At 41.6% G+C, this 23,674-nt stretch overlaps 1 protein-coding gene across 17 annotated transcripts; it reads left to right on the top strand.

Annotated features, from left to right (window-relative positions):
* The first annotated feature begins 698 nt into the window (after positions 1-698).
* On the top strand, positions 699-23,653 carry LOC310827440 (interleukin-31 receptor subunit alpha-like). 17 transcript variants are annotated; one of them, XM_083703493.1, is made up of 19 exons: positions 700-944; positions 1,388-1,580; positions 3,014-3,132; positions 3,380-3,561; positions 4,474-4,562; positions 5,403-5,693; positions 5,922-6,039; positions 6,827-7,038; positions 9,144-9,301; positions 9,937-10,090; positions 10,976-11,055; positions 13,864-14,086; positions 14,652-14,834; positions 15,825-15,926; positions 16,198-16,344; positions 17,282-17,422; positions 18,163-18,256; positions 19,030-19,096; positions 20,703-23,653. In XM_083703493.1, the coding sequence occupies exons 5-19, from the start codon at positions 4,493-4,495 to the stop codon at positions 21,174-21,176; spliced, it is 2,514 nt and encodes an 837-aa protein (XP_083559619.1). In that variant the 5' UTR covers positions 700-944; positions 1,388-1,580; positions 3,014-3,132; positions 3,380-3,561; positions 4,474-4,492; the 3' UTR covers positions 21,177-23,653. The 17 variants fall into 17 exon arrangements, with proteins under 17 accessions (XP_083559616.1, XP_083559604.1, XP_083559618.1 ...); XM_083703494.1 differs by having other exon boundaries at positions 700-978; positions 3,014-3,088; XM_083703490.1 differs by lacking the exon at positions 3,380-3,561 and having other exon boundaries at positions 699-944; positions 3,014-3,088.
* The last annotated feature ends 21 nt before the right edge of the window (positions 23,654-23,674 follow it).

Raw genomic sequence — 23,674 nt, 5'->3', positions numbered from 1 at the left:
TCCCCTCTTAAAAAGGGGAAATATGGTTCTTCACATTTTTTAACATTACAGGTTGGTGCAAAAGACAATTTTGATACCCTCATGTCAAAGCCAATAGTAGCTAGCCAAGTTATTTTGGCACCAGGAGAACATCCCACAAACGTTTCTCCCTTGCAGTAAAAATACAACAATAATTAAAAAGTTGCTGTCATTTCATGACAGGCAAAATTGGGCTTCCTGCGGCTGCCTTGCTTGGCCTAACAGCAAAGACTCAGGACTCTTACACAATAAGTAGCATAGTGACTTGTTCTGGACTGATTTCTCTCTCTCTCTCTGAAAGAGAGAAAAGCAGCAAATTATGCTTCAGTTGCACGTTTCACCTCTTAAGATTATTATATTCCTTAATCGTTTGTTGGGGGAAAGGTTTCCACAGCATATTTAAAACATGCATATAATACAATAGATTCACATTCACGGAAAAACAAAGGCACCCGTGCAATTATTATTATTTTAAAACCCCCCCAAAAAACAGCCCTCACAAAAGAACCCCCATGACAGCCTTGGCCACACACTGACCCCAAGGCAACGTCCACCAAGGTAAAAGAGCTCAGGCGACATTGCCTCACATAAGCACCATGGGCCTTCCACCCTATTTCTTCAGATCTTGTTTATTTCATTTTTATTTGTAACTAAAATGATGTCACAGGCCTGGGCATGTGGTATCCCTCCCTCTCGCCTCTCCCTTAAGTGGCTTCACTTTTAGTCGGAATATACTCTTAGCCTTGGCCTCGTGCCCAGCCCTGCCCGTAACCGCCGGGTTCAAACTGGGAATCCCTTCACGGGTTCTCCCAAATAGTTTAGCGGAACAGGAACATGATGGGCGGCGCCAGGGAAAACGCGGGTCCGGAGAACCGGGTAAGGCGAGGTCCCGTCGGCCGGGAGAGAGGCTGCTCTCGCTTGAGGAGGTACGGAGGAGCCCCAGGAACCAGCGAGGCAGTTGTGGGCTGAACCCCGAGGTTTTCTCTCACTCCACGCTCCTTTCTCTCCGCCTCGCTAAGCGGCCTCCTTTCCCTGGTTCGCTTGGCACTTCCCGCCCTCCCCGCTTTGCTTCCTGGCAGTTTCAACCGAAAAGCCGCTCCTCTCGCTTCCCTTTCTTTCCCCGGTTTCCTTTCCTTCGTCTTTCTTGCGCAAAGGCAGTTTCTTACTCAGCTATTCCCTCGACAGTCATTTGGCTTCGAGCACCGCATTTTACTTTTCATTCCCCCGTCATCTGTATACGCTTCTCACCCACCCTGCCCGCCTTCCTTGCTTCCCAGGATTATTATTATTTTTTAAAGCTGTTTTTCACACAGTGTCCAAACTCAGTGGGGTTTTTTCCTTTTGTTTTTTGTATTGTTGTTTTTAATAGCTAGAATCGAGGCGTTTATTCGAGTACTCGAAAGATCCGTCGGGTAGAGAACGACGTCGAGTTTCGCAACTTCGCATTTCTGGTAACTAACTCCAAAGCGGCTTGAATGCTGCTGTCGGCTGCAGTTTGCAAGCGCTGGGTTCCTGAACCCTCAAACCGAGGACGTAAATTCTCTTTAAGGTCTTTTGGACAGGTGAGACTTTAAAGGGCTTTATTCAGGGCCACCTGTGCATGTTGTTCATCCTTAAATGTCTCTCAGCTCCATGTGCAATGCTTTTAAAGTACATTTGAAGTGCATACTCCTCCTCTTAGAATTTAGGGCACTGTAGTTTACCCCAGTTCCCTGCAACCCTTAACAAAACAAAGTTGCCATATGTATATGAGAGAGAGAGAAATGTGATTTGAATGTGCTTCAAAGGTATAGTGTGTGGACAGTCTGGTATAGTGTGTGGTCAGTCTGTTCTGCACTGAAATTTGGCTTCTAGCAGGAGTAAGTAGATAGTAAGTCAAGTTCTACTGGTAGTTCTGTAGAAGTTTGCAATAGCTGAAGCATTTCTGACTCCTGATTTTTTTAACCACAACAGCAGCTAAAGGACACCTTCCACCACCACAATCCGCTGTAATGTAGGCAAGTCCGAAAGGGTGAAAAAGAGAGGGAGAGAGAGACACGCTGGGGAGAAGGAGAAAGAAAGTGAAAGGGGTGAAGTGGGGTGGGGAAGAGAGAGAGTTGCTTCTCATCAGTATCAGCTCTTCAGTACAGGCACTGGTGGGGAAACCGAGGCTGGCGAGGGGCTGGTTGGCTAAGCAGCGAGGAAGGGGAGGCGTGATTCTTGGAAGAAACAGGGTGAAGGCAAAGTTTCCCACTTGCTTATGTCTCCCCGTGGAATCTGAAGCCCCCATTCCTTAATTTCATGGTCCCTCTGCCCCTCCCGAGCCCTGGACAAAACATCCATCACAGAGGATTCTGCAACCAGAGACGGCCCTGATGTTCGGTGGCGTGTTTTGTTACCAGATTCGGGGTATCCTTTATTCTTAAAAGAGATCATTGCATAATTATCAGGAAGCCTAAGCTTTGGCGGAGTCAGTGGCACACACACATTGCCGTTTTGCCTTGCCTGCCGTTTTTGCCTTGCCTTTTCTACCCGCGGTCCCCTGTTACTTTGGCTGTACTCCATATGCTCAGCTTTGCTCAGCTCTGTCAGTAGATATTTTCTATTAGACGCAAGGATTTCACATTTTGAGAATACAGGAGAAGCAACAGGAGAGGCTGCAATCTAACGCCTGCTTACTTGGGAGCAAGTCCAGTTGAACACAGTGGGGCTTACTTCTGAGTAGACATGCTTGACATTGCACTGTCAGTTTATTAACATTACACTAGAAAAAGAAGCTGTCAATTAATAGAGTACTTTCCATCCTTTTAAGTACAGCATCTTAAACAATTTAAGATCAATGGCGCATAGACAGGTTTGGGGAAACGTAAGACTTGCCTATAGGGCAAAATCCTAGGGGAAACATAACAAAATGAAGATTTTAAGTTAATCATGTTCACACAATTAATGTCATGTCTAGCTTGACCCAATTTTTGTTTCTTTTTTATCATTGATACCCTGCATTCTTTCTCAAAAGGTTTACTCAAGGTGGCTTCCATCCTTCAACAAATGCGAAGTATCCCTACAGAAACGTGATATATGTATAGCTCAGGTAGAACATGATTTCTGGTCCCTTTAAAACAAAGCCTTCAACAGGTAGGATCTGTCTATAATAGTAGTGCCAAACCCACTGTGGGAGAGAGAGTTATAGCTCCAACCCTAGAATTATAGTATTGTAGAGTTGGAAGGGACCCTGTTGAGGATCATCTAGTCCAAACCTCTGCAATGCAGGAATATGCAGCTGTCCCATCCTTTTTTACATTTGCTGTCAGCCCTCATTTGTCCTCCTGCTTTGTAAATTTACATATATATCTCCCTCCCCCGCCCCCAATCTCTCACACAGGTTGCCTTGGATGCTAGTCCTACTCAGAGTAGACTCACTGAAATGAATTAAAAATCCAAACATTAATTTCAAAGAGTCTGCCCTAGGTAGGATTTAGCTGAATGTATCCTGTTATTATGACCAAAGTATCTTACCCAAAAAGATCTGCACAAACCAGTTTATCTGAGTGCATTATTCTTAGGGTGGGGGGACTCATTTATTTATAATTGCTTAATCATATGGGACTAAATTGCATCATGTTGTAAGGACCTTTTATTAAATCTTAGAGTTGTAAAGTTGGAAGGGATCCAAGGGTCATCTAGTCCAACCCACAGTGCCTATTTTAAACCATAATGTTATCTGCAAAGTGGAACTATGTGGGCTTGTAGTTTGAGAGTCAGAAAGAAGTGTGTCGTACTATGTGGCATTCTTTCTCAAGAACTACAAGTTTCATAGTAGATCCTACTAACATTGTCTAACATAGGCAGGAGGGTCCAATGGGATGTGGCAGCTAAATAGCAACAGGTGAGGGGACAACCATTATAACTGCTAAGATCCCAGGGACTGTGAAAGCCAGTGCTGCTGATAATGAGTTAGATCTATTTTCAGGAGTGTGTAGAAGAATAAGCGCATATTCTTGAGGACAGGAGAGCATCTGATGAGCACTTGTCAGTTTTTTATAATTGCTATATGTACATGCAGTACTCTTGAAAAACTACCCATGGACACTGTGGGCAGGGGGAGCCCAAAATGCTACATAACTCCAATGGTGGCAATACTGCTTTGTGGTTTGCAGGTTTTTCTAAATTGTTTGCCCTCAAAAAATAGGAATCCCATTTCAAAAACTTTGTGCTATTGCAATAAAATTGTCAAAAGCAAAGAGTCCAAAGTTCAGATCTGGAACCTATTTTGAGGATTCAACTCTGAAATGTGTGAAGTAGTAGTAGAATGATGTTTTCTGGTTCCTTTGGAAATTTAGCTGAGGGAAGATATGTAAAACAATTTTATTTTCATTATTAACTGTAATGGTATGCTCACCAGATAGAAATATATACTATATAATACAGCAGCATTACTGACTTTGTTGGAGAAAAAAAATCTTAATTTTGTTACAGTGTTTCCTGCCTACGCACAATGATTCTAAATAAAATCTTATATACTATGCTTGGGATCTTAACCATGCATTGCAGCTTATGTTTAATGGGTAAGTTGAACCTTTTCTGTACTTATTGTTGGTGTGCAAACTAGCTTAGAAGAAAATTCCAATTAAGCATTTAGTTAGGATGGGCAGTAAGGAAACCTGCTGCTTTCTTGAATGAAGGCGAGTGATCCATATACAGTCAAACCTCGGTTGTCAAACGTAATCTGTTCCAGAAGCCTGTTTGGTTTCCGAAATATTCGACAACCAAGGTGCGGCTTCCTATTGGTTGCAGGAGCTTCTTGCACTCAGCAGAAGCCGCATTGGACACCCGGCTTCTGAAAACCGGAGCATTTACTTCCAGGTTTTCAGCGTTCAGGAACCGAAATGTTCTGAAACGGAGGTGTTCGGGAGCCGAGGTTTGACTGTATAAACAGTTTAAAGCTTCTAAATTAACTGGACTAAATCCCAAATAAGGTGGTGATGGTCAATTGTTAATACCACCGTGGGGGAGGAAAACCCACTTATCATGTGCGCTACTGTCCCAAACCGTATCTGCTATTCAAAAAGCAAACACACACTGATATTACTTGTTTATGCTGTGTCTCGTTTGGCCCTGGATGACACAAAGAAGTTTGGCAAATGTGTGAAGTCTAAACTGGCTCCTAAGTCTTTGTATGATGGCGAAAAGTCCAATATGTCCTATTATGAAAAACTACATGGGGAATTAAAGTATGGGTATCCTGAGCATGAGGGGTAGTACTGAATAGTTGAGTCTCTTAAAGGGACGAGGTAGAACTGTATATACATGAATACTGTCTTCTTTGTTCATTTTTCTATCACTGCTGTGTTGCTTTGTGTGTTGCTTTAGCATAACTGATCTAAGTGATTTTTCTTTAAAAATAGATGGAGATGCTGTGGCTCACATCTTTCCTTCATCCCCTTTAATTGAAAGTGGTTCTACCTTGAAAGTTTTTTGTAGACTGGGCAAAAAACTTTTTCCTTATAAAAATGCAAGTCATATCATCTGGACACTGAATGATGTTGTGATTGCAGAAGAAAACTACCAAATTATCAATGATTCTGTCTCTGGACTATTTATTCATAATTTCACTTATGGAAGAGCTCACGTTAAATGTTTTGTTGATTCTCCGGTTAAAAAGCAGCACCTGGCTCACTCTGAAGTTAGATCAGGGTGTAAGTAAGCTTAAAAGTCTTGAACTGAAAATGGTTGATTTAAGCAGTTTAACAATACTTGAAAAACTGTGACAATATTTACGTAGAATGGGATCCTGGTGGGTGTAATATTTTAAAAGTAAAATTGTAAGATTTTACTGATTCCAAGTAGTTTAAAGTCTTTTTACCAAACGAAGCCGGTCATTCAAATGCCTGAGAAATCTATTGTTTTGCCTTTCTTGGTTGCAGTTCCTCCACGGCCTCCTGAAATTATTTTCTGCATCTTTTATTACAAAAGTGGCTCAACTCTTACTTGCACATGGACATATGAGAGGAACACTGAAACAGTCTATACTCTCACTAAACAGTAGGTGCTAAGTGGCTGGCTGCTAATGTTGTGCAAAGCGTGTGGCATGTGTGTTAGATAATTGCATTTCCTCCCTTTAAGCAAATGTTTAGTTCAACTGCTTTTGGATTACCCCAGTAATCTTAAATAGCTATTCATCACAAGCAGGGTAGCCAGCGAGATGCAAACACGGTGGCAAACTCAGAGGCCAACTCTGTCTCTATATCTGCTTGGGCAGTGCTGCTCCATGGCTTCAACCACAAACCTCCAGGGTTCATTCAGCTGGTCATCTTTCAATGATACATGGAGTTGCCAAGATTTTGGGGTCCATGGGCACACCTGGAATTCTGAAAATGTGTTGTGGCCATCAGTCATGAAGTGGTTGCCGTGAGTGTGGTGTGGCATAGTACAAATGGCTGCCATTTTTTTAATCTTCAAAGCAGCTGTGTGTGGTTACCAATACATACAAAGATCTTTAAAAATAAAAATACCCATGTAAAATCTTAATCAAGAATCTCATATTGCATCTAGGTTGGCTGCATCACATTTTTATCCTATTAATTTCTGTGGGAGGGAGAAACACATGCTTTAAATTTCTTCTGTTGAAATCTGTGGCACTTGAATGTTCTCAACTTTTGGTTGTCATTATTAAAAGCATAATTCACCTTTTATTGTTCTTTTCTAAATTGTGCTCAACATATTTCAGTCCTGGATTTGATTCTAATTGTGAGCTTCTTAACCACTTCTTCCACCAAAAATATTTACTAATTTCCTTCTTCTTCCCTCTGCCTGCATTTTTCACAAACAGAATGTTAGAACTGAATGAGGAAGAAAACTGCTCAATGAAAAAGGCTTCAACATTAGTAGGCGATGAAATACAAAGCTGCTCAACCGAAAATGATTCATGTACAATATTCAATCAACCAATTTCTGCTCGGGAATATCGTGTCCGGGTGACAGCAAGAAATAGCTTGGGGGAAGCAACCTCAGAGCCTGTTTGCATAATTTCTACAAAAATTTGTAAGTTTATAAACAATTTAAAATATGAGAAACATAGACTGTGTTTGAGTAAGCGGCTCTTGTGCAATACATTTTTTGCTACTGCAGAGATAAAAGAATTCCAGTGGCATGCAGTGAACATTTTCGTAGGATAACATTTAGGGCCAGAGGCGCCAGCTTCCAAATGTGATTGGGGCAAGGCAACGTCATGCGCATGAACATTGTGCCTCCGTCCCTGAGCTGGGAAGAAGCTTCCCAATTTTGGGAAGAGATGCCAGGCCTCTGACAGGATACTGGAGCCCTGCTGCCTCCTTCAGAGTACATTGCCTCCTGCAGTCAAGGTGCCGAGCCCATTCAACAGGTGTCGACCTGTGATGGGATAATGAGCTGCTTGTGCGTAAAAGCTTGATCCCTCTGGGGTTTGGCTGGTCACCCAAACCTAGGCACTAACGGAGCCCCGAAAGCATGACTCCGTCAGTCGCTGGTAGAATCTGACAGTGGGCGTCTACGGAACTTACTCCAACATAAAAGCTGTTTGACGGACATGCGCCTTCGTGACTCTCTGCGTGACAGTTTCCGGCGAAGGGTGGGAGTTCCTAACGGGGGTCTTGTTACCTCTTCACTATTCTCACTAGAAGTATCCCAGAGCCTCTCCCCCGACTCCCCTTCCGCTGGAACTCCTGCTCTCCCCCTACTGGTTCCTTCTTCTGCTGTAGAGTCTCTCCTATTCTCCTGGAGCCTCTCCACCACCTGTCCCTCCGATGGCAGTTCCCTGACACGACCTTTGCCTCAGACCCCAGAGAGGCAATATTTGTATTAGATGTACAAGCAATGCGCCATTTGTGTGTGCTCTATCTTTGTGTGACCGCACACACACATGGTGCCAGGAGCGCAGCAGTGGGGAGCACTCTGGAGAGTCCTCCTGGCTCGCAAGTAGACCCTCCCCAGAGCCAGAAGAGAGTCTCCTTGCAAGCCACTAGGACTCTCCATTTATGTGCATTCTGCTGACGGATGCAGAGGCCCACAACATAAACCCCACATGCATAAGGTGTTGCCTATATTAGCCACAGTTCAGTGCTTACAACTTTTAAAACTGCTTAAAACCACAACAAATAGAGAACACCGTAATCTTAATAGCAAAGGTAAAAACATTTCCAATCCCCCTGCTTCATTTTATTTATTTCAATTTATTACAGCTAATCAGCTATAAGGCTGCCTGTTGAACCTCTCCGCAAGCAATATACATGAAAACGTTCAGTGAAAACGTTGCCTGCCTAAATAATACCAAAGGGCAAGCTGCTTGTATATCTCGGAGAGGGAAGTTCCATAATAACAGTTGCACCTTTAAGAAGGTCCTGTCCGTCATACCTGCCAGCTCTTGCTATCGCCATCTGAAAGCCAGTGTAGCTTAATGGTTTATGTGTTGGACTAGGAGCTGGGAGAGCAAGATTTGGATCCCCATTCAGCCATGAAGCTCACTGAGTGACCTGGGGCCAGTCACCATCTCTTAGACTAACCTACCTCAAAGGATTGTTGTGAGGATGAAATGGAGAGGAGGAGAACTGTGTACACCACCTGAGATCCTTGGAAGATAAAGGTGGTTTATAAATTGAAATACAGTGGACCCTCGGGTTATGTACCTCTCTGGATATATAATCTTCGGATTGCGAAAGCAGCAAACCCAGGAGTATTTTTCCGGGTTTCGCCACATGCGCAGAAGCGCTCTATTGCGCTGTCAGCATGTGCAGAAGCAGCGCCTCTGGTTATGGATTTTTTGGGGTGAGCATGGACCCCTAGAATGAATTAAATCTGTATCCAGAGGGTTTACTGTAACAACAACAACAACAATCTGCCTCTACCTCCAACCCAACTGGGTTTAATTCCAAGTGTGGCAGTGGTGTTGCATCACATTGATCCGGTTCATCAGTCCCCCTCCACCGAACAGAAGTAATTTAATTATCTTTTTATAGCTGTGCTTAAAAATGAAATATAAATTCTGCAATGGGGTTCAAGTGTGCAGCCTACCCCACTCTCCATTCCATCAGACTCTCTCTTGCTGCTGCCAGTAGGATTGGTTGTAAAATCATTAGCATTGAAAGTATGAGAGCTTTCTTTCTCAATTCCAGTGAAGCCTGATCCTCCTCAGATAACCGAAATAGAAACAGTTCCAGGGGTGAAGCAAATGCTAAGAGTTCATTGGATTAAACCTCGGTATATGCCTCGAAGTGCCGAGAACAATACGAGGTGCCAAATTCGATATGAATCCATAAAGGAAAATGGCATGGTAAGTTGAATTGTAAGTGAGTAGCAATTTTTCCAGCTCATATGACTACAGGCATGTAGCCCATGTTGGCCTCATCTTCTCAGTCTGCTCCTCCTAGCATTATTTCATGCTCTTTCATCACGTCTCTTCTTACTTGCCTTTTCTCTAAGTTATAAAGTGCCAAATGCTTTAACTTTTCCTCAAAAGAGAGTTTCCCCATTCGCTTAATCAGTTTAGTTGCCCTTTTCTGAACTTTTCCCTACACACACACACATACACGTGTGCTGTCTTTTGGTAAACAGTTATTTTAGCCAAGAATGCATGCCAGTTTTTGGCAAGCAGAATTTTCCATCTGAGCCACACTTTTCTGAACCTTTTCCATTTCCACATTCTCCATTCTCCATGAACTTGCCATAAGTGTGTGTGTGCGCACGCGCGCTGTCTTTTGGTAAGCAGTTATTTTATTGAAGGAGCCAAGAATGCATGCCAATTTTGGGCATGCAGAATTTACCATCTGAGCCACACTTGGGGTGGGGGGTGAGGAATGTAAGAATACGGATGCAAGTGATAGCAAGAGAGACCACGGTATTTATATTTTGCCACCTATGATTTTTGCTGTGTTATTTGACGGAAAACTTATTCTGCCCAATTTCTAGAAAGATTACTTCATGGAAGAAGACAGTGCAACAATTGAACTCACTAATCTGTGGGATTGTACAACCTATACTGTTGACATTCGGTGTGCTCATAATGACTCGAAGTTTTGGAGTGAGTGGAGTACCAAAAAAATGGGAACAACAGAAGAACAAGGTAAGCAAAATGCTGATACAGTTTGAGGCTGTTGTTAAGTTTTATATTTACAGATCTTAAAAAAAATCAGTTTATGTTAATTCAGTTTGTTGTTGTTGTTGTTGTTGTTGTTGTTGTTGTTATATATCCAAGACTAATTCCATCTCTAGGGAATCCACAGTGAATGTTTATACTGTACTGTATATGTTAAATAGGATATGCAGTGAAGGGGTATCTGTCAGGCTGGGCTATCTCACGCTGTTATATTGGTTATATCATTCATTGTTGTTGGTATTCTGTTGGGAGCTGCCCAGGGTGGCTGGGGGAACCCAGTCAGATAGGTGAGGTAATAATAATAATAATAATAATAATAATAATAATTCAGTATTAGTATTGGATATTGCTGCTGTTTCCAGTCATTTACTCTTGAATATGGTTAGAGCTGTGCTCTAACCATTTTTAAGGGGGGCAAATGAATAGACTTTTAGGTTTCCTCCACATGAATAGGAGTTCACTTTTTGAATAATAAGAACTATATGTCATGGGGGGGCAGGATTTTAGAGATGCTTAGGTGGGGCATGGCAAAAAACACACACGTTTGGGAACCACTGGTCTAGAAGGAAAGTGTATGTGTTTAGTGTTGCCAGTTTGTCATGGTGTTCCAGCATCCAGTTGCTAGGGGAGTTGTTCATAGACAGCCTCCCCAGTTTTGGATAACAACAAAGAACTAGTTGTTATGTGTTCTACTCTTGTGCTATTCTTGAATATCCACTTGCTGCAGGATGAGAATATGATACTAACTAGCTTTTTAGCAGCATAGAAGTGGCTATCTTGGTGGGCTATAGGAGTAGTTTGTTCATGCCTTTTATTTCTATATTTTTAATTATGATGTATTAATTTTCATAGCTCCCTTGAAAGTAGACTTGTGGCGAGTACTTGAATCGCATCAGCCCACTGGAAGAAGAACTGTGCACCTTTTGTGGAAGGTAAAAAAAATTTGACACTTTGAGATTCTGAGGGTTTTTTGGTTTAGTATTTGAATGGTGAATGTGCTGTCAGGTTTGACTGACATTATTTCTGATACAACCCAGTAGCCTATATACTATGTTAATTGGTATTTTTCATGTGCATATACATGCCATTACACTGGCAAACACTTCTGTCATTTTGATTACTCTGATTTCTGAATAGACTTTCCCTGTGTTGCTTTGTTTTTAACAGTAAACATCTCTCTGAGAAAAAAACTGTTTTGCTGAATTCTGTGAAGGAATTATTTCTTTTCATGAATAAAGGTGGATTATCTAAGGTGGTGTCTATATTAGTTTACCAGGATACTATTCAGGAGAGACGGGTATGGGAAATGTATGTGTGTGTATGAACTTTTTAAAATCAGGCGTTGGAAAAAATATGGTCCATGCTTTGGTTCATGAGATTCTTCAGTGTAGCTTGCAATATCATACCGAAGACTTAAGAATCCTGGCTGGTGGTGTTGTCCCCCCCCCCCCCAATGGTTGCATAAATGTTTGGGAGAAAAATTGCCAAAAGCAGAAGCAGGTGGCAGGATGGTGGTGTGGACTCAAAATCAGTTGGTCTTATACACCCTGCTACTTGCTAGTAGTTTATGAGAGTGCACACATGTTATAGTGGTATTGCAACTCTGCAGAGATTGTGTGTGGCCCCAGATTGTACAAAGCAGTACATCTGTGTGAGGCCATTGCGCTGCTCCAAGTGTCCCCAGCTTTGGAGTTGGGAAAGGTGGCTACTGGAGGACAAACCTGCGATTCTACTGCTTGGATTGTGGTGCCCTGACCATGGAGCATCCTCCCAAGGGCAGTTTGTCTGGCACCTACATAGCTCTCCTTTAGGCTCTGGGAAAAGATTTTACTATCTCGTGCCTTCCCTCCTGTTGATGCCTTTTGTAAAGTTTCTATTTTTCTGTGAAACACCTTTAACAATGAATTGGAAAGGTAATATATAGATGTATTAAATGAAATAATTTGCACAATTACAGTGACTGCAGACAAAAATCCACAATAGCACACATTGCCACTGATCATAGCTGTCAACTTACAGATTTGAAAATAAGGGACCAGCAGCCTTGAAAATAAGGGACCAGCAGCCAAAATAAGGGATTTTAGTCAACCAGCTGAAATACGAAGTTAAAAGGGACCAGATAATTTGGGAGAGCAGCGCCGGTTTTTAGCCCTTCGTTTCCAGAGATTGCTGCTCAAGACACCAGCTGATGAAACACTGCAATTAAATAACTACAAGCAGCAATCACTTTTGTGCAAAATGAAGTCCAAGCTACAGAGATGCTGCTGCAGTTCTGTATTTTTTCTCTCGTGCTCCATCTGCAGCTCTCAGTTCCATCAGGTGGGGCGGGAGGAAGAGGGGGGGGGAAATAGTGCCCGAAGTAAACCCACAGATCAGACCATCTATGCTAGTCTACCACTACAAATCTATGGGAGAAGCGCTTGCGGTCCTTCCTCCGCTTTCCCCCTCTGTGGTTAGCCCTTAGAACACCTGCCCGCACCTCCGCCTCCTCTCTCTGAATTGCTTTCTCCATGGTTGCCCTCACTCTCCTCTCAAGGCTCCTCAGTCTTGGCGGGGAGGGGCTCCCGGGGGCCGAGGCTGGTGAGAGGAGGCTGGAGGGGGGCGGGCCGGGCAGCCAAGCAACACAGTTGGAGCCTCCCTCCTCCCTGGCCGGCAGGGAGGGAGGGAGAGGAGCTGCTTCCTTTGAAACCCGGGAAATTTAAGGGACATCATCATTAAGGGACAGCAGTGGGACACGGCACTGGGATAAGGGAGTTTACTGCCAAATAAGGGACGGTTGACAGCTATGCCACTGATGTGTGTTAAAGTCCTACACGGAAGTGCCATTTCCTATAAGCCAGACAATTGCCACTGGGTTGTAAACTTGCCTGGAGGGTACATACAGGAAATGTTTATGTATTTATCCTGGAAATGTCTGAGCTCCCCTTGAGAATAAGTTTCTAGGGTGTTGCACGGTAGAAATAAATAAAATACATTAAAATATAAACAGTAAAATAAGGAAAAACAAAAAACTGGAGTGTTAGTATGGCGCACAAAGTAGCACAGAATTGGTGGAAAGTTTTTTTTTTTATGCAGAGTAGTAGGTATTGTGGCATATATAGGCATACCATTTATTTATTCCCTTGATATTGAAAGCAACCTGCTAGTGCATTATTGCAAAATTCATGCCAATCTGATGAAGTAGATATGCAATGATTGGATTGGAGCTCATTAAGCTGAGAAACAGCAGCTTGCCCTTGCTTCCTGAGAGTAATGGAAATAAGAACAGTAAATAAATTTGTAATGATTTGCTGACCTGTCGCTGGTATTAAGTGAATCAAGACCGCAAGGTACAGTGTAAAAGCACTTGCTGTAAACTTCCTGCAAGCAAAAAATGGAAATAAATTTCAAGACCAGATTTAACAGTGCAATCCTTTACAGGACATGTAAACTCAAGTGTGTATTGCAAACTTATTGGATAACCAACTTTTCAAAACTGGTTGGCATATTTCAGAGCTTTCTGATTCCATGAGAAGTATATGTGTATATGTATAGAGGGGAAGAGAGGATCCCATCTCTGTCCTTTTCGGTGTATGTGTGACTTGCATTTTAGTTTTTATGCAATGTATGTGATCCTATACATGTTTGCTCAGAAGTCCCATTGTGTTCAGCGCTGCTTTCTCAGGTAAATGCACACAAGTCTTAAGAGTCTTATCTTCTTCAATTGCTGTGCTGTCCTATTTTGCTTTGTTTTTTAACAGAAACATGAAGAATTCCCATCTTCTGGAAGAATAGATAGCTACAGAATAAAGTATTTTGCAAAAACCAATTCTCCTTTTGAAAAAACTGTCAACGCTAAAAATAATTCCAGTAATTTCGAATTGACAGGAGAAGCCTATTTGATCAGTGTTGTTGCTCATAATATAGCTGGAGATTCTCCTGAGGCTGTTTTGAAAATTCCATCAATACATGAAGAAAGCATGAGTGAGTTTATGTGATCAAAATGTGTGATTTTAAAAAAATGTAGTAATAGGTCACTGTGGTTCGGGTGTTGATATGTGTCATTGTGTTTGTAAATGTGTATCCCCTTTCAGATCTTCTTTAAAATACAATTACATGGTTGTAGCATTTGCTTGCAAAAAGAGCAAAACAGCAAATACTTAGTTATGGAGCATACATCTAAAACAAAAATGTCTTAAATAGCCTCCTAAATATTAAGACTTATCTGATACTGAGTAAGTAGTATTACTTTAGTGCAGGTAGAATTAAGAAATGGGACTTCTAATCCAACACGTCTCTTTGCACTTGAATCCCTGTCTGCAAGGATATTGCTATGCAGTCTCACTGCTTATTCATTGTGTATGTATTTTTGCATCCTATACAGTATTGATAAAATGTAGAATATACTTTTCTTAGGAAGGATTGCTATTGCTACATACCCTTCTGCTTCTTTCTGTCTTCTGTTCTCAAATATTTTATTAATCACAATAATATTCAGTTGAATTGCTTAAGTCAACATTCCTGCTAATGGCAGCAATCATTCTCTTAGATCTCCAAAGGATTCTTAGCTTGAATACTTCTGCTTTAAAGGAGCACTTGTTTTTGGAATGGGAAACTTCAGAGTTAGAAATAAATGAATACATTATAGAATGGTATAATGAATTGGAGACAGATCCATACAACAGATCTTGGGAATACATAACAAATGTCACAAACTGGACATTTCCAAAAGGTAAGGGTTATGGAGACTGTCTTTTAAACCCAATGTATTTATTTCTGTATCTTCACTCCCCATTTTTTCTATCTAAAGATGTTAATAATAATAATAATAATAATAATAATAATAATAATAATAATAATTTAGTATTTATACCCGACCCATCTGGCTGAGTTTCCCCAGCCACTCTGGGCGGCTCCCAGTTGAGTGTTAAAACAATACAGCATTATGGTGAGACAGTTTCCAGTTTTTTATGTACTTTTGCATATATGTACTTTTGCATTTGGTTGCATGTTAGCAAATATCTCTATTGTGGTAAGCACATGGATGCAATGCTGTTCTTCACTGCTAAAGTCCTCTAGAATAGCCCATGCTGAAATTGCTTGAGCTATTTCAGATTATTGGTTTTGAAAATTTGAACAATTCTGATAGGGACAGACAGAAGGGAGTGGATTTCTGTCACATGAAGGTCTTTATACTACTCTGCAGCCTTATTTGTTTGGCTGCAAGCAATACATAATATCTATTAGAGAAAAACTCCACAAGTTGGAAACACATTTATTTACTTCAGTTGTTTATATCCCATCTAGTGGTGGTGTTTTGTTTTAATGTAAACTCCTCAAAACAGTCTAGTTCCATTTCTGTATTGGCATAAAAAGTCTGGTTATCAGCTGTTCCAGGAGTCGTTTTTCAGAAAGAAGAAGTCTAAAAATAGCTATTGCTGCATTTATATTGGTTTTATCCTACATAAAAATTGGGGCTTGCAGGTTTCTTAGTCTATACTGCTTTTCAATATAGCAAGGAAAATACGTCATAAAGGAAAGGTCCTAAGTTTGTAAAGTCCTGATTCTGGCATGTGGCTTTTCTGTTGCTGCTGGGTGAGTGAATGTTATTTTCTGTTTTATGTTCTGTTCTGTTCTGTTCTGTTCTGTGTAACTAAAAGTCTTGCTGCACATCTTGAAAGAGCAGTAACATTCTGTGCATCTTGTTTCCCCTCCCCCCCAGGAACCTTCAATCCCTATATATGTTACAACATTTCAGTGTATGCCTTACATAAAGGTGAAGTAAAAGCGCCGAGTTCGACCAGAACCTACTTTCAAGAAGGAAGTACGTATAAATGACTGCCTCTGTGGCAAATATCAGTCTCCCTTAATCCTATCTGAATAAGTCAGCTTTGAATCTGGTAGTTCCTCTGCTCTGGGTTCTCCCTTCCTACGACTACCTCCAATAGGACTGTTCTGTTAAATATGTAAAATTGCATTAGTTATTTAGAAACTTGTTTTTCTACATTGCTATGCATTTTGCAACACCGAACATCATTCACGACATCATTTCTTTTATTAAAGTTTTGTTGGCCGTATTTTCCTACATCATTTAGGCCCGATCCGAGGTCCTGCTGCTGTGGTGAAATATTTTGATAAAAGTGAAGCTGCCATAACGTGGGAGGAAATTAAAAAAGCAGACAGACGTGGTGATATTATTAATTACACTATATTTTACAAAGCTGATGGTGGAAAAGAATTGGGTACGTATACACATAAGAGGCAGAAAGTTAGAAGGCTGTCATAATGCCACTTCTTAGCAGTGTTTGACTGTAGTGCTGTTCTTTAGTCTCAGGTGGTCTCCATATGTTGGCATGGATTGCTGTTAAGGAAAAGAACAACTGAAAAAATTGGAAGCTTTCTGTTTGTAATCCAACACATTTGCCTTGGTACAACTGCCAGGGAAAAGGGCATATGTGATTTGGTGTGGAGGCAGAATGCTACCTGCTGGCTCACACCCATCCCTGGACCTTCCAAACATATCATGCAGGGTTAATGTTGTTTTGTCAGTGCTTGGAACAGGAGCCAACCACTTAATTCTTTTCCTGCCTTTTAAATGGCTCTTTGTTTCCTTTGGTTTGTCTCTTCTCAAACTTGGTGCCAAACTTAGTTTTGTCAACAAGTTTGTTTTTACATGTGGGGAATTCATTTTTTTTTTCTGGCTTACTGTGACATAGTTTGAAAACCTTTGCTGAAGAATGTTTGGCTACACCCACTACTGTGTGTGCTATATGACTATAAAATGCTCAGGCTTGGGGCTGCCAGCCCTCTAGCCCCATATTTCCAGTGGGGGAAGAAAAAGAGTGTTTGTGATTACTTCTCAACTCCTGAAACACAAACCTCAAGAAGCCTGAATTGCAACACGAAGCTGTTTCTGTCTGCATCACTCCTCTTAGGGGGCATGAATGCACTGCAGTATTTTGTTGCAGATTCCACTCTCTCTGTCTAATAAAATATCATTTTACATTTTGTCACATGCGTCGTGCTGTCCATTTTGCCGAGCAGCAGCATCTCATAACTCTTGGTAGTAAAAAAAAATCTGTTTCCTTTTGTATAGCTCTTGAAGATCCTTCAGGCTTGAAGGAATTTCATATATACTAGACCAGATGAACATTTAACCCTAAATTTGTGTCTTGTTAGGAGAAACAGTGAGTGCTGATGTGCTAGAATACCACCTTAAATCCTTGCAAGCTAACACCAAGTACACAGCTCATGTTATGGCAAGCACTGTGGCTGGAGGAACCAATGGAACAAAGCTAGATTTCATCACCCATAAACTTAGTAAGTTACTCAGTGCAAATAATTTTCTATTCATGGGTCGCTTTTTAATGTGTGTTGAACTGGGCCTCAGAAAGGGTAGCCTATTCCTCCAACACTGTTACAGCACAAAGTGAAATCCAGGAAACCTTAATTCTGTTGATTGAAAGAATGTACAGTTGACATAAACTCATAGAAAGGGTGCACTTCCAACTTGTGGTTGTACGTAATCTCACTTTTTTCCGTTATACATGTAAGAATATTCTTACAGGCCACTCCTCTAGTGCTGAGGTTATTACCTCCTTGAAATACACATGCCCTGCTGCGTTGCTCCTAGCTTAGCAGTACTAAATCAGGTCACAACTGTATGGACGGGGCACTGTGCTGAAGGCTCTCTGAGGAGGATATGCAGTATCATGACAGGAAGCTGCTACACACAAACAGCCTCCCCCCACCCCGCTGTGTGGCACCCATGTAGTTGCATTCCACAGCAGCCATCTATGTGGTTCATTATATATGTCAAAAGTGCAACAATAAGATGCACCACACATCCTTTGATGGAATTTCTTTCTTTCTTTTTCTTACTGGGGACCTCTCTACAAGACTGTAGCCCCTTCTTCCCTTTTTAAGTGTTAAAATATAGTATAGTTCAGTAAACGGGAGTAAGTCCCACTGAACTCATTGGCACTTACTTTTGAGATAACCTAAAATTCTTGGATGTTTGTATTTTGAAGTCATTTTGCCCTTCCTCTTTCCCTTCCTAGGTGAGACAGATATTATTCTTCTGTTTGTCATTGTTGGATTTTTCATGCTATGCTTAACAACTGTTGGGTTATTGTGGGCTCTGAAAAGACGCACGTGAGTAAATGTTTGCATAAGTCTTTTTATATGGAAGAAAATGAGGCATTGTAGTAAATGGAAGCATAGTTTTTTAAAAAAGTTTCTTGCTTGTTAAATATGTGTCTGATAAACAAACCACTACAAAGGAAAGGCAGAGCCACTCCCTGAGCTGAGAAATCTTATTACTGAATTATGGCACGTTACATACCGTATTTTTCATCCTATAGGGTGCACCGGCCCATAGGACGCACCTCGTTTTTTTTTTTTTTTTGGGGGGGGGAAATGAATAAAAAAAATTTATTCCCCCCCCAGCTTCCCCTGACCCCACCCACAGAACAGGCTGCTGCCCGCAAGCCTTGCGAGCCCGCGGGGTGCGCAAGGCTTGCGGACACCTGTGCGAAGCACGGGGCGTCCTCCGGAGGGCGCCCCGTGCTTCGCGCTGCAGGCTGCTGCCTGCAAGCCTTGTGCGCCCGCGGGAATTTCCCCCAGGCGCGCAAGGCTTGCGGACAGCTTCCTGAAGCCTGGAGAGCGAGAGGTCGGTGCGCACCTACGCCTCTCGCTCCCCAGGCTTCAGCGAAAGCCTGCATTCGCCCCATAGGACGCACACACATTTCCCCTTCATTTTTGGAGGAGAAAAAGTGCGTCCTATAGGGCGAAAAATACGGTAAATTAAAAACTTATTATGACGGATGGAGGAAAAAGGGCTTGATTTTAACTTAGTTTAATTGGTTTTTCTTGTTAATAGGTGTCAATAGATACCTGTATTAGATGGATAAATTTTGTTTTGGCAGGTTGAAAAAGATTTGCTGGCCTGAAATCCCACATCCAGTACTACCAGGTTTTCCCAGTGGATTTCAGGTAATGAATAATTTTTGCTGATCCGGTGTGATAATTTGTTTGAAAATAGAAGAAAAATAATATCTAATAGATGTGTGTGGTGGCCAGGGCTGTCCCTGATCATTACACTGCCCTGCAACCTGACTTCCCTTGTGGGCATGCACAAGACTTCGCTTTGCTCTGGCCTCCCTTTCATGCTTGTGTTTGCTCCTGCCCTTCCCCTCCACCAAACTATTACTTGCCCGCCCTCTCCATTAGGCAACAGCAGCTCCTAGTAGCAGCTGTTGCCAGCTCATGACTTGCAAAGGCAAGCAACAGACACTTGTCCTTTTTGCTTGAAGAGTGGAAAGTAGAGCTGTGGCCAGTGGTAGAGGGAAGAGAGGGGGCTACTTCTTCCAGGGGTCTCCTCTTTGTTCCTTTTCCTGCAATACTGAGGATAATGCTTAAGTTACAGGGTGGTTGCAAGGATTACTAGGACAGTGTATGTGAAGTGCTTTAAACTTTCATAAAAGTATGGTTATCATTTCTCTCTTTCTGACTGGTCTATTGCTAGAGTGGCTAACCTGTGAGCCTGATTCAGCTGGCAAAGCCACAGGTAGTCTTTCGATCTGATCTGGAGTTACTGCATGATCGTTAGAGATCACTCTCTACAGAAGAGTGTTATTTAATTCCAGGCTTTTAGGGAGACCATTCTGTGCAAAGTAAAAGGCAGAATTTCCAGCAACCCCAGCCCCCTAGCAAATGGAGTGGGGTGGGCTCATGCACATGCATTGATCATGCTTACTTGCTGGACTGTGGCCCTCATAAAGGGATGGGTAAATTTTTCCAATCTTAGATTCAGTTCTCTACATTTCTTTAGAGAAAATTGCAATTAAAATAAAAATAAAAAACCTTATTAAGATCAGTCAACATTTCATTGTGAATTTCCCCTGATAAACTCATTGCTGTAAGCAGTTCTGAATAATATGCACATTTTGGTAAGCAATTTCCCCAATATAATGCATTTTTGCATATTATCTTCAACAATGTGTGCATTTTTATGCATTTTTGTACACATTACTTGACTAGAAAACTGCATTGCAAAATTTGGACAAGTGTGAATTCCTAAGGACAAATGTGAACTGGGTAGCTTCTCATTAAAATGTAAACAAAATTGAATTTTGCTTCCAGCCTTTCCTTGAGAGAGGTGATTCTAGGGCCAAAAAAGGTTAGTCAGGCTGGACTAGGGCATATTATAGTGAGGTTGAGAACTCAAGTGGATGGAAAATGCCACCTGGCATCATCCTCTCCTTAGAATGAAGGAGGACAGAACAGACTTGTTAATGAGACTTTTCCTTTTTGTGTCCATGGTATTGATTATTAGCAAGCAGGCTGCACTCATATTACTTTGAGGATCATTCAAAGAATGTGAGATTATGAGTGTAACAGATGGACAGTTGCTCATCTGCAGGCTTACTTGTAGTTCGTTTGCAAGATTCCAAAAGGGAAGGACTCATTGGAGGAAATTACACTTTCAAAGTTTCTGCAAATTTTGGAAACTTAATCATTTTTTTCTTTTGGTAAAGACCGAAGAGGAACTTAATTACTTAACTTTACATCCTTTTTCTTTCTCTTTTTCCCCTCCCAGGAGAAGACAATGTTGAGAAACTCACCCTCTGAGAATGAGACACTCAGTGTTTTGAGGGTAGATCCTTGTGGAAAGGATCATGATGAATTACACTCGGTGACCCTTGAAACCTGGTTGAACCAGACTGATGTTACCTCAGACTTCTTGATGGCCAACCATGAGATTTTGTGCAGTGAAGAACATGAAGCTATAGTAACTCTCACACAGTCAACCTCTCTGGGGCATGATTTCAGGAATCCACCAATTCCAGCTCCAAAAGTGGATTCTAGAGATTGTGGAGATGATGAAGTTCACGATCAGCCAGAGTTGAAGGAGAAAACTGAGTTCAACCTATATTTGAAAAACTCGGTCCCTACAAGAGAGTTCTTAGGCCAAAATGCAGAAGGAACAAAAGGCCAACCAGTTTTTGTAACAGGACACTGTTATGTGGCACTGGATGCAGTTAAACTGTTCTCAAAGCCCTGTTCAGAGTAATTTAATGGAGCATGAGACTCTTAATCTCAGGGTCAGGGGTTTGAGTCCCACGTTGGGCATTGCAGGGAGTTGGACTAGATAACCCTCGTCTTTTCCAATTCTACAGTTCTATGATGCACTGAAAGAAGCATGATGCTGCTGCTGCTGCCTGAATCAAGGAGAGTGTTGCAGACTCTGTTTAGCTGTGACCATTATTTAGGACATGAAGTTCTCCGTCCTATTTTAAATTGGCATCAGGCATTTGATGGCTTTCCATGGTCCACTGTTCATTAGCAAAAACAAAGTAGTGTAATTCATATGGAGGCACTATATTTCTCCCCCACACCCTCTACCCAAAGAAAGAGTGATCAGAGATGGAGGGGGTGGCGATCTCTCTGCATCCCAAACCTCTGTGGCCATCAGAATGTGGGGAGAAAGTCAACTGGGAAGCTTTGACACCATAGGATCGAAAACATATTTTTAAAAATGCTCACAATCCTCAGCGTGTTCTAGAATACTAGAGCACCTTTTTAAAACCCTATAATGATTTTAGCCCTAATATTTCATACCTACCTGGTAAGCATCGGAGCATAGCTGAATAGGCAGAGGGAGGGAATCAAAGCATGTAATTGAAAAGTTAAATGGAATTTCCTTCAAAGGAAACAATAATAAACATGGGGCTGTATCCCACAAAGTCATACTCAGCATAGATCTATTGAAGTCAAAAAGCTTAAGTTTCAGTGGGTCTCTTCTGGGTAAGACTTTAAAATACCATGGGTTGTATACAACCAAGTAAAAAGAAAAGTAAAAGCATTAAGGACAAAGTTCCTTAGGCAAAAATCCTATTCAAGTGACTGATATGGTACCTTATTTGGATAGATACCAAAACGTACATAGTACAAATATTCCATTGTTTCAATCCACCTTACTGTGGAGTCTTATGTTACTTGGTTTGCATATAGGTAAATGAAAAAACAATGCATTCCACTCCCGTTTCACATTGGCTGTTTGAATCTCATGTTTCTTCTCATATGGGAAGACTTGTCAGGTTTGGCAAAAAATGCTTTTTAGCCAAAGAATTTGAAAACTAGCCAAGTTGTGGTTTCAACCTTTCCTGTAGGTAGAGGAATCATGACAGCAATCCAACTTCATTCAGCTTACTTGTCTATTTGCAGCTATTTGGCATTATTGGTTGCTAAACCACCAGTTTAATATCTTTAGGGCATATTGCTGAATGTGAAAGCATATTAGGCTTTCCAGAAAGAAAAAGGACAACAGAGAGAAAAAGCTTCGAAAGATCTAGTCAAAATGAGAAGTATGATAGCTATTTCTCCATCCATTATGCAGCTCTTTTTCTATTTCTAGCCCCCCCCCCCCAGCCAAACCCTTTGTAGAAATAGAGGGCCCATGCATACCAATTACAGCATGTAGAGCAGGATTTTGGAACTTCTAGCCTTCTGTATGTTGCTAGAATCTAACTCTCTACACCCCCCCAACAATGTGGCCAGAGGTCACCAGCATCTTCAGCACCACAGGTTCTCACACTTCTGATGAAGATAATATGAGCGCCAAGCCAAGTTCTGTATCATTTTTTGTATTTTGCAGATTGCCTAGCATACTGTTGGCGGTAGGTGTTCCTAATACAGCAGCAAGGTGCAAGTAGATGTTGAGTGGGTGAAATGAGACAGTATCACAAATAAACTTCATAGATTATAATCCCCCACAATTGCTGTTAGTTGTCCAAACAGATGCTGAAATGATGAGCAAAGGAAGGGACTTGGAATTTGTTCCATCGCATTTCCAAATCAGGTGATCACAACTACCAAAGCTGACCACACCAGCCACTTTTAGAGGTTAAGCACATGGCATGCAATCAGCTGTGGTGATGACCTGGATTCTAGGGAAACCAAAAAACCTTTTTATCCACCTACACCCTAGCCAGGAGATCTACATGCCCTTTCTACATGGCAGCCCTTTGTCGGTATTCCAATATGATGGAAGTGCTTCTTTTGGCATCTAGACAGGTTGGACCTGCCCCAACTGCTCAACGTAGGAAGGTCTGAATGGGGATTGTAAGCCTGTTAAACTGTGCAGTCTGAATTCCTGATCCGGGGGAGGGCATTCAGCCTAAGAGGCTTACAAGCCCCTTTTAAATTGTGTGAAAGTCAGATGTGGAACTGGCACGGACAGTCTCTGCTCACACAATTAATGAATGCCTGACTAGTGTGTCAGTGGCTTAAGACCCCAGTCTCCATCTGTCAATGGAAACAATAGTGATGTACACTACAGATTTACTGTGAGGACAAACATCGTAATTATTAACAAACATGGTATATATTAAAATGCTGCATAAATTGTTCATATACAAAGCATTGATACAAGATACATGAACAAGATCAAATTTGTAAATATTGGTGTGAGACTTGTCATTTAATGTACCATCCTACTCTGAGCTACTGGAAAAAAATGCCAATTAAAGCATTCAATAGTCTGCTAAATTCTAGATGGCTTTGTTATGA

This window comes from Podarcis gaigeae (assembly GCF_964106915.1).
Source record: "Podarcis gaigeae genome assembly, chromosome: 11".
NCBI lineage: Eukaryota > Metazoa > Chordata > Lepidosauria > Squamata > Lacertidae > Podarcis > Podarcis gaigeae.
The sequence above is the reverse complement of the archived record's forward strand: the minus strand, read 5'-3'. Positions and strand labels throughout refer to the sequence as shown.